The sequence below is a fragment of the Podarcis bocagei genome, assembly GCF_964188305.1.
Source record: "Podarcis bocagei genome assembly, chromosome: 5".
Taxonomy (NCBI): domain Eukaryota; kingdom Metazoa; phylum Chordata; class Lepidosauria; order Squamata; family Lacertidae; genus Podarcis; species Podarcis bocagei.
In genome coordinates, this window is record NC_138129.1 from 1,529,246 (window position 1) to 1,540,634 (window position 11,389).

At 48.3% G+C, this 11,389-nt stretch overlaps 1 protein-coding gene across 1 annotated transcript in view; it reads left to right on the plus strand.

Moving 5' to 3' along the window:
• LOC308588345 (nigwaprin-a-like) overlaps positions 1-11,144 on the plus strand; it is a 29,209-nt gene extending 18,065 nt beyond the window's left edge. The window contains exons 2-4 of the mRNA XM_081196824.1: positions 6,418-6,552; positions 9,844-9,978; positions 10,985-11,144. Of these exons, the coding sequence (XP_081052950.1) occupies positions 6,468-6,552; positions 9,844-9,978; positions 10,985-10,989 (225 nt within the window). The 5' untranslated portion in view covers positions 6,418-6,467 and the 3' untranslated portion in view covers positions 10,990-11,144. The remainder of the gene's footprint in view (positions 1-6,417; positions 6,553-9,843; positions 9,979-10,984) is intronic.
• Positions 11,145-11,389: the final 245 nt, after the last annotated feature.

Genomic DNA, 11,389 nt, shown 5'->3' on the forward strand with positions numbered 1-11,389 from the left:
ATTACCAGGTATTGTTTCTCTGGGCTGAGCTTGCTGTCTGGGTAATTGTCCCACCCACTCACATTTCAAATCATTTTTATTGATTTTCCAATAAAAAACATCCAATTAAATATCCAATCATAATACTTCAATTAAAAAAGAAAAAAAAGAAAAAAAGATCAAATTATAGTCCAAATTGTATTTATTAATTTCTTGGGGCTCCCCACGGTCTGGATCTCTGGAGCAGACCTCCACATCTTAGTCCTGCTTCTCCTTGTTAGGTGCTTGTTAGGACAGGACGAACTCCCCCTCCCCCCTCCAGTGTGAGATTTAGTCTTTGCCTAACAAGCACATGGAAAACAATCGATTTGATTTCCCTCTGTCTGCTTTTCCTGGACAAAGAAGGGTTTGCAGGAAATGGATGTGGGGCACGCACATCTGTCAGGGTCCTTTGGGAAGGCGCTGCTCCTGCCTGCAGCCATTTAGCAGAAGGAAAGAGGGGTTTGAGGAGGGGGAGGGGGCAACAGCGCCAAAGGCCTTGGCCGTCTCCCCCTCATGTGTGCTCAGGGCAGCTCCTTCACCAGTAAGAGCACCCACCCACCCACCCTCCCCATTGCATTCCTGCACACCACGGAGTTATTTCACCAGAGGGAAAGGGCCTCCCTAGAGTCCTCCCAGAATCCAGAATGGAGACAAACAACAAGGAAGGTGTTTCCAGCTAAACATCAGAAAGAACTTGGCCCATTCGTCCTTAGAATCACAGAACCATAAAAATCATAGAACAATTGAGTCGGAAGGGACCCCATTGCATTTAGGCCAACCCCCTGCAATGCAGGAATCTCAGCTAAAGCATCCATGACAGAAGGCCACCCAACCTCTGCTGAGAAACCTCCAAGGAAGGAGAGTCCAGACCATTCCACTGTCGAATGGCTCTTGCTGTCAGAAAGCTTTTCCCGGTGTTCGGTCAGAATCTGCTTTCTTGTATCTTGAAGCCATGGGTTCGAGTCCTACTGATGCATATAGGGACCTCCAAGCCAAAAAAGGCTTCCAGGCCTATTGTACCAAAGCTGCTTTATCTTGTGAAACCACATTCCAAAGTGTCTGCATAAGAAAGGGATGATTTCCAGTCCCCACACTCTAAGAGCTGCCTTTGTTCTTATTGTACTATGGAGGGCCTTGCTCTATCTTGGGGGCCCTCTTCCCTCAGGCAGACCCATGTAGAGAAAGGAATGCAAAGAGATCAGGTGCAGAAAGGTGCTGCTTAGAGAGAGTTATTTCTGCGCTTGCTCAATGAACATGCAATAAGCCAAGACCATATGGTGCTGGAGGAGACTCTTGAGAGTCCCATGGACTGCAAGAAGATCCAACCTCTCCATTCTGAAGGAAATCAGCCCTGAGTGCTCACTGGAAGGACAGATCCTGAAGCTGAGGTTCCAAGACTTTGGCCACCTCATGAGAAGAGAAGACTCCCTGGAAAAGACCCTGATGTTGGGAAAAATGGAGAACACAAGGAGAAGGGGACGACAGAGGACGAGATGGTGGGACAGTCTTCTCGAAGCTACGAACATGAGTTTGACCAAACTGCGGGAGGCAGGGGAATACAGGAGTGCCTGTTGTGCTCTAGTCCAGGGGGTCACGAAGAGTCGGACACGACTAAACGACTAAACAACAACAACAAGTAGTAGAAACTTTTCTAATAGTAGGGCTCTGTAACTTGCGATTGGGTCAGTCTATGAATATGTAGTGCCTTAAAGGTAAAGGGACCTCTGACCTATAGGTCCAGTTGCAGACAACTCTGGAGTTGTGGTGCTCATCTCGCTCTATAGGCCGAGGGAGCCGGCATTAGACAGCTTCTGGGTCATGTGAACAGCATGACTAAGCTGCTTCTGGCAAACCAGAGCAGTGCACGGAAACGCCGTTTACCTTCCCACCAGAGCGGTACCTATCTATCTACTTGCACTGACCTGCTTCCGAACTGCTAGGTGGGCAGGAGTTGGGACTGAGCAAAGAGAACTTCGAACCGCCGACCTTCCTATCAGCAAGCCCTAGGCTCGGTGGTGTAGAGCACATCGCCACTCACGTTCCCCAATGTAGTGCCTTAAGAGATAACAATTATGTATATTCCTCTGTGCCTGTTTGGCTGGCTTGCAAAATAAAACCCTTTGTTTTCCTCATTTGCTGCATGAGTTTTCTTTCAGCCCCAACACTGATTTTTGCAACACTAGCCTCCAGGGCAGGAGAAAACAAGCTTGCTCCATTCTCCATCTGATAGCTCTTGAGATATTTGAAGATGGGGGTCATATCTCCTCTCAGTCTCCTCTTCTCCATATCCAAGTGTCCAGAACTTGACACTGGACTCCAGGTGGTCTGACCAAAGCAGAGTAGAGCAGCACAATTACTTCTCTTCATCTGTTGATGCAGCCCAGAATATCATTAGTTTGTTTTGCTGCTGCATCACACTGTTGACCCAGGTTAGAACGTTATGTACTTTTCAAATTTCAAGCCAGATTATTAATATTATTTTTATAAAAACCTGTTTAGTAAGTAAGCATCTTGGAATTGTTTTATTTTAACTTTTAGCATCCTGTTTGCATCTTGATTTATTTATGCAATTCATCAGTCAGATTGTGTTTTATGTGGGTTATTATTTGGGCCTATAATTACCGATACACTTGCCTCTAATTATGTATCCAGAAGGCGTTTCAGTTGCAGTGAATGGTTTATCATTGCGGTGTATTGTGATGTCATTGTTGCAGAGAAGAGTTTTAAAAAACGAACCATAAATCCATCCATATTGTTTTTCAGGTTGGTGATGGTATCTTTCGCTTCCTCTTCTTATCTTCCTCTTCTTATACGGGTGTCTTAAGGAGTTGCAAATTCTTACTTTTGTCACGGATGTATTTGCAAATATTTGATCTGTCTCAGTGACAGCTGGATGTTGTGATGAATGTTGAAATTGTCTTGCAGTTTCAGATTCAGACGTTGCTGTTTTATCAGTATATTTGATGAATGTCTTTTAGCTCAATTGGCAATAATCTGGATGGTTTGTTGGCAGAGTCAAACCATCATTGTCTAGCTTTCTTTTTGTATAAGAACTAGTATGAAAGAGGCCTCCCAGCCTTCTCACAGGCCCATATTAGATCAGCATAAACAGTTGGGCCTGATGAACATTTACTGTTCCCAAGCCTAATCCTGCGGAAAGCCATCTAATTAGATTTTAATTTGACCCTGACCTGTTTTTAGGAGGTCATTTAATTATTCTTTGATTTTATACCAACGTTATATATTTGATGTTAGCCACCCTGAGCTTGGCTTTGGCTGGGGAGGACGAGAGATATAAATAAAAGATTATTATTATTATTATTATTATTATTATTATTATTATTATTATTATTATTAGTTAAGGCATGACTGCAGGGAGGGAGGGGTGAGGGAGGATTGTGACATCATGGGGTGTGCCGTGTGCTGATTGGCTGAGGGTGGGGTGTGGCACCTAGAACACCCAAACCTCTTCACATACCTTGTGCCTGTAATCTTGGCCATAGGGGTGGGACACCTGCAGCCCACCTAATGCTGCCCCTCCCTCATGTTGACTGGGTCCTGCCTGGCAGTTTTTCTAAGATAGAACCAGAGAGGAAGAGAGCAGCTGAAGAAATTTGCTCTTCTAACACACTACGCTGTGTGGGCTACTTATTTAGACATTCATCCAAGTGCCCTTACTGAAAACTCTCTGTGTGTCAACTTTGCATTTAAAAATCTTGCTCAAGCATTCTTTGCGTGCTAAGCTCAACTTCTGCTTTTGTCGCAAATTCCTAATTGCTATTCAACACGATTATGTATTCATCTTGCGGTTCTGTGTCCTCATAGTCTTGCGTTCCTCCTTGATATCCCCTGTATTTAATCAGAAAATGCTTTATTTTCTATGTGAATACATGCATTTTATTCTGGTCCTACAACAGCTGCCACAGATTGGGTCAATATCTTCATCAAACCAAGGTCTAGTTCCTGATCCACGATAGAATCATAGAATCATAGAATCCTAGAGTTGGAAGAGACCACAAGGGCCATCGAGTCCAACCCCCTGCCAAGCAGGAAACACCATCAGAGCACTCCTGACATATGGTTGTCAAGCCTCTGCTTAAAGACCTCCAAAGTAGGAGACTCCACCACACTCCTTGGCAGCAAATTCCACTGTCAAACAGCTCTTACTGTCAGGAAGTTCTTCCTAATGTTTAGGTGGAATCTTCTTTCTTGTAGTTTGGATCCATTGCTCCGTGTCCGCTTCTCTGGAGCAGCAGAAAACAACCTTTCTCCCTCCTCTATGTGACATCCTTTTATATATTTGAACATGGCTATCATATCACCCCTTAACCTCCTCTTCTCCAGGCTAAACATGCCCAGCTCCCTTAGCCGTTCCTCATAAGGCATCGTTTCCAGGCCTTTGACCATTTTGGTTGCCCTCCTCTGGACACGTTCCAGTTTGTCAGTGTCCTTCTTGAATTGTGGTGCCCAGAACTGGACACAGTACTCCAGGTGAGGTCTGACCAGAGCAGAATACAGTGGCACTATTACTTCCCTTGATCTAGATGCTATACTCCTATTGATGCAGCCCAGAATTGCATTGGCTTTTTTAGCTGCCGTGTCACACTGTTGGCTCATGTCAAGTTTGTGGTCAACCAAGACTCCTAGATCCTTTTCACATGTACTGCTCTCAAGCCAGGTGTCACCCATCTTGTATTTGTGCCTCTCTCTTTTTTTGCCCAAGTGCAATACTTTACATTTCTCCCTGTTAAAATTCATCTTGTTTGTTTTGGCCCAGTTCTCTAATCTGTCAAGGTCGTTTTGAAGTGTGATCCTGTCCTCTGGGGTGTTAGCCACCCCTCCCAGTTTGGTGTCATCTGCAAATTTGATCAGGATGCCCTTGAGTCCATCATCCAAGTCGTTGATAAAGATGTTGAATAAGACTGGGCCCAAGACAGAACCCTGTGGCAGCCCACTAGTCCAGACCCCATGAATTCCTGTATGACTCCTGGTTCTCTGAAGGTCAGGGAGAGGGGATTGGGGGCAGCATCTGCATGGGTGACAAGGCCCATCTAAGGGGCTGGGCTTGTTTTGCAGTCTCCCCTCTTTTCCCCACCCCAGTTAGGCATTTAAAAGAAACATGTTGATAACAACAACAACAACAATTTATTTATACCCCACCCATCTGGCTGGGTTTCCCCAGCTACTCTGGGCAGCTTCCAACAAAATATTAAAACATAATGATCCATCAAATATTAAAAGCTTCCCTAAACAGGGCAGCCTTCAGATGTCTTCTAAAAGTCTGGTAGTTGTTCTTCTCTTTAACATCTGGTGGGAGGGCGTTCCACAGGGCAGGTGCCACCACCGAGAAGGCCCTCTGCCTGGTTCCCTGTAACTTGGCTTCTCGCAGGGAGGGAACCGCCAGAAGGCCCTCGGTGCTGGACCTCAGTGTCCTGGTAGAACGATGGAGGTGGAGACGCTCCTTCAGGTATACTGGACTGAGGCCATTTAGGGCTTTAAAGGCCAGCACCAACACTTTGAATTGTGCTCGGAAACGTACTGGGAGCCAATGAAGGTCTTTCAGAACCGGTGTTATATGGTCTCGGCGGCCACTCCCAGTCACCAGTCTAGCTGCTGCATTCTGGATTAGTTGCAGTTTTTGGGTCACCTTCAAAGGGAGCCCCACGTAGAGCACATTGCAGTAGTCCAAGCGGGAGATAACCAAAGCATGCACCACTCTGGCCAGACAGTCCATGGGCAGGGAGGATCTCAGCCTGCACACCAGATGGAGCTGGTAAACAGCCGCCCTGGACACAGAACTGACCTGCGCCTCCATGGACATGGTCCTTCAGGGGCACAGTTGCCCCATTTAGGACCTGGGAGTCCTCCATATCTGCCCACCTCCTGTCCCCACAAAACAGTACTTCTGTCTTGTCAGGATTCAACCTCAATCTGTTAGCTGCCATTCATCCTCCAGACACTCACAGGACCTTCGCCGCCTTCACTGGTTCTGATTTAAAAAAGAGGTAGAGCTGTTGCAACCCAAGGCCACTCACCTACAAAAGGACAGAGTTCCTGCTCAGCAAGGAGCCTTGGGGTGCAATGAAGGAGAAGTGACTCATTTATCCTTGCAGTTTATTACCTTAACATCAGGTTTTAGGAAAAACTCTTTATCCTTGCAAGAGGAGATGATCACTTGCTCTTACTCTGAGACTTGCATCCTGCACACCTCCGGGCAAATTTGGGGAGGGCGTGGGGTTCACGCATAGGGGGAAGCAGTTCTGTTGCACAAGTGTAACTCTTATGCCATCCCGGTGATGAAAGCCAACTGTCACCTTTGTTGCTGAAGTTTCCTCTTGCCCAACCAAGGGCTGTGCTCACCTCTCTCTCTAACTGAGGGTTTAAATCTTGGCCCAGATCAGCCACAGCATCCAGACTCTTCTGCCAGTTGCATCAGGAACAGCACCATGAAAGCCAGGCTCTTCCTCGTCTTCTTCCTCATGGGCCTCCTCACCATCTGTGTTGAGCTGCCGTCTGCAGCTGGACAACAAGGTAAGGGCAGAATCCCAGGCCAGCCAGTCTTCCTTCTCCTCTGGTGGTGTTGACCATCTGCACAGCCTTCCTCTGAACCTGCTCCAACCTGTCTCCACCCTTCTTAGAGTCCACCACCTTCTGGGGAAGTCTTTTCCATTGTTGAATACCTCTTACCATCAAAAAGCTCTCCATAATAATAATAATAATAATAATAATAATAATAATAATAATAATAATAATTCTTAATTACCCGTATTTTTCGCACCATAGGGTGCACCGGACCATAGGGCGCACCTAGTTTATACACGGGGAAATCAATAAAAAAAATATCTCCCCCCCCCCAGCCCCAAAGAGCAGAGTACAGGCTGCTCACAACCTCTCCCTGCCCGAGGGGTTGCGCGCAGTTATGGAACAAGCCAAGGCAGCGAGCGGGATCCATCCCACTCACTGCCTTGGCTTCCTCTTTAGCCCCACGCAATCTCTCCCTCCCGGGAGAGGCTGCATGAAGCTAAAGAAGCCATAGCCCCGTATAGCCTCTCCCTGCCGGAGGGGTTGCGCGCGGCTATGGAACAAGCCTGCATTCGCTCCATGGGACGCATACACATTTCCCCTCAATTTTTGGAGGGGAAAAACTGCGTCCAATGGAGCGAAAAATACGGTACTATTATTATTTATTTATATCCCACCCTGCGCAGCCGAAGCCGAAGCTGGGCTCTTGTCATTTGAATCTGGAGCAGCAGCAGCAAACCAGCTTCCTTCAACTTCCATGTGACGGCCCTCCAGATATTTGAGAATGGTCCACATGTCACCCCTCAGTCTTCTCTTCTCCAGGCGAAACCTGCCCAGCTCCCTCAACTGTTTCTCACAAGGCTTGGTTTCCAGCCCCTGGGTATGTTTAGCCTGGGGAAGAGAAGCCCCACAGTTGACCTGATAGCCATCTTCTGATATCCAAAGAAGATGGAGCAAGCTTGTTGGCTGCTGCTCCAGAGGTGGGGACCTGAAGCAATGGATTCAAATGGCCAGAAAGGAGATTCTGACTCAATATTAGGGAAAACTTTTTGGTGGTCAGAGCTGTTTGACATTTTAGGGGTGCCAGGACATCTCTTAGGCTGGCCACTGAGAACTGTGTTGGTGTCTTTGTGATAGATAGTTTCATCTTCCCATATGATCTGGTTGAGCAGAAGGTGGAAAGGCTCACAGCATTAGCCTTCCAGTAGATACTGAACTGGGGGACGCTGGTGGCACTGTGGTCTAAACCACTGAGCCTAGTGCTTGCCAATCAGAAGGTCGGCGGTTTGAATCCCTGCCACGGGTTGAGCTCCCGTTACTTGGTCCCAGCTCCTGCCAACCTAGCAGTTCAAAAGCACGTCAAAGTGCAAGTAGATAAATAGGTACCGCTCTGGCGGGAAGGTAAGCGGCGTTTCCAAGTGCTGCTCTGGTTTCGCCAGAAGCGGCATAGTCATGCTGGCCGCATGACCTGGAAACTGTATGCCATCTCCCTTGGCCTATAGAGCGAGATAACTGCGACTGGACATGACTGTCAGGGGTCCTCTCTCTCTAGATACCGAACCCCCATGAGATCTTGGGATGGGGGGCTGAGTGGGGCTGCCCTGGATTCTCACAGAGGCTTGTGCTTGTTCTGGCCTGAGATCTGTATTCCGGGGGATGGACGCTCGGCTCACGGGCTTCATTGCTAGTGGAAAAGAAAACTTCCACAGCATTGTGGTGTGGGAGTCAACTTTCTCTCCTACAGTGCGTCCTGGACAGTGTCCTCCGATTAAAGGCCCTGGCACATGTGCAATCTCCTGTCAGAGTGATGAGTCTTGCGGCCCTGGGAGCAAGTGTTGTAGTACTGGCTGTGGATTTGCATGCAAAAGAGTCCTTGAAGGTGAGAGAAGCCAGCAGGTGCCAAGCCCATTGCTCTCTCCAGGAGAGCAGTAGCAGGAAGACACTCAGACCCAGCAGCTTGGCGTGTTGGAAGGGAGCAGTGAGTCCTCTCATTGGCCATGGGTGATGGAAGGTGGGAGGTTTGTTTCTCACCAAATGATTGGCTGGTATAGCAGCGGCGTATTTGGCCTCCTATCACAGGTTCTCCATGGTCTAGAAAGTTCCTTTTCAAAAAAAGGTCACTTGGGCCAGGTATTTCTCTCTCCATGATCCCAAGGGCCAACGGTGACTTGTGGGTGGAAGAAACCGCCTGCTCAATCATCCCACTGTCATAGTGACATCAGGCAGATTGGGGCCTCGTGTCAATCATGCAGCACGTCCACGGCAACCGGCTGGGAAAGGTCTGCTTCCACCTGCCCTGCACCTCCCGTTAGATTTGGCATCAAGGGCAGGGCAGGTGGGCAGGAAAAATGGGGAGGCCGAGGTACCTGGAGGCCCCCCACTCCTGTTTTAAATGAGAGCCAGGGTTACAGGAGAACATAGGCCCCAGTGGGCATTGTTAAAATCAGGATAGCATCCAGCCCACCGGGGAACAGAGCCCCCTGAGCAAAATGCAGGCCAGGCTTGTATTTCTGTCCACAACCACTTGCGTCGAGGCCCCCAACCCCATACCACTCAATCTTCTTGCGGTTCCTGCATTGCTCACTTTTGGATTAGATGACCTTTGGAGTCCCCTCTAACTCTACAATTTTATCGTACCTTATTACACCAATAAATTATAGAAACATTCCATTTCTCCACAAAGATTATCCCTTGTCTGCCCTCTTTAAAACATTTATTAGCTCGATCATGCATACAGTATTCCATACCTTTATATTTCAATCTTCCAAAGTCCAAATTCTCATTCTCACCCCATGGATGATGGCCCAGGGGTTGTACCCCTTTTCACTTCACTTACCAACTTGCCCCCTCCCAACCCCCATCCTCTTATCCAACTGCCCTCCCCTGATATTTCACCAAACCTTACACCTTGCACCTCACCATTACCTGTCTAGAGCTCACTAGACCACCCATACTTCCCTTAGGCCCCACTGCCTTATCCTTAGAAGCATTCCAGCCTGTCCTGCTTGCGCTGTTGGTCCAGCAGCATCTTTCTCCTCCCCCCCCATCTCGCTTGCCAGCACTGCTGTCATGGCCCAGCAGCTCTTAGAAGTTATCACACTGTAGCTCACAGCATTACCTGTTGGCAGCCAAGCAAAGTGCAGCGTGATGACAACCTTGCCTTTTTATTCTATATCAAGATACTGCATTCTTTCAAAGTGCTGTGTGGAGTTTCCATTTTCATTCCACTGCTTGCTACCCATTGAAAACCAAATCCCCAGTAGAGCATCTCAGTATGGGAGTCACCTTTTTCTCTTCCAGTACATCCTGGACGGTGTCCCCGGCGCACTGGACCTGGGCTTTGTGTGGAAAGCTGTAAGGGTGATGCCTCTTGCTCACCTGAGCAGAAGTGTTGCAGCAATGGCTGTGGCCACGAATGCATGAGAGCCATTAAAGGTAAGAGAAGCCAGCGGGTGCCAAGCCAGTCACTCACAGCAAGGCCCCCAGAAGAGCTGCGGCAGGAAGGGAGTTAGGCCAGGAGCTTGATGTGTTAGAAGGGAGAGGCAACTCCTCTTGTTGGGTAAGGAGGATGGAAGGTGGAAGTGATTATTCTCCACCAAATGATTAGATCAGTGATTCCCAAAGGTTTTGAGTCGTGGAGCACTTCTCAGGAGAGAAATTTTTTATGGAGCACAGTTGCCTCCCTGATGCCAAAGACACATATTTATTTATTTTTATTTCCAATCTCTTGGCGGAGCCCTTGGAGATGCTTCACGGGACACCAGGCGCTCCGTGGAGCCCAGTTTAGGAACCGCTGAGTTAGATGGTATAGCAGCTGCACACTTTGCCACCTCTCTTGGCTTCCGCAAGGGCCAGGGGCTTGTTGTTTTATTTAAATTCTGTAAATGACAGCTGGGGAGACGAGCTAATCCGCTGCACAAGACAGCACAATGATTTTGTGTTGATGGCTTCCATGGCTGGTTAGCAACCAACAGGCATCTGGGATGAGTGACCTGCATTGTTAAACTACGTCATTCGTTCCCCGAAGAAGTTATGATGGCCACCAACTTGGATGGCTTTGGAAGAGGGTTAGACAAATTCAGGCTATCAAGGGCTACTGGTCACAAGGGCGATGCTCTGTTTCCACTCCTGGAGACAGCATGTCTCTAGATACCAGTTGCAGGAGACCACAAGTGGGGAGAGGGCTGCTGTTGTGCTCAGGTCCTGCTCCTGGGCTCCCCAAAATGGGCATCTGGTTTGGCTACTCTGAGGAGAAGATGCTGGACTAGATGGGCCACTGGCCTGATCTAGGAGCTCTTAGGTTCTTCTGGGGCCTCCAGAGACAGCCTATCCAGAGGTTCTTGGGGACATCTGACTGCTTTGAGAGCACCATGCTGGGCCAGATGGGTCACTGGTCTGATCCTGCTGCCAGGCTCATCTGACGCTTTCTCTTCTGTCCTAGGGTAACTTGGACTCCAGAGTGGATGAGCCCCTCCGTGAGACTCCTCACCTTGAACAGGCACCGCAGCCGACTTCTCTCTGGCTTCCTTGGGAGCAGAAGACTGTGCAGTGGCCTGAAACCCAAGGCTCACCCAATAAAAATGATATGAGTTTCCCATGAACCTTGGTCTCCGCCATCAAGTTACTGGGGAGACAAAGGAGAGGTTACTGGTCTGCTGTGAATGTATAGCAGTGTGTAAACGGGATGGCCGGCTGGTCTCTGCGGAAACTGGTTCATCTGGAAGGACTTACCTTTGGAGAAGCCATGCTGGTTCTGCTCCACCAAGCTTGTTCTTCTATAGGCTTGTTCATTCTATCTTTAATAATGCTCTAAAACACATGTTAAGGAAATTTCCCAGATTCCCCT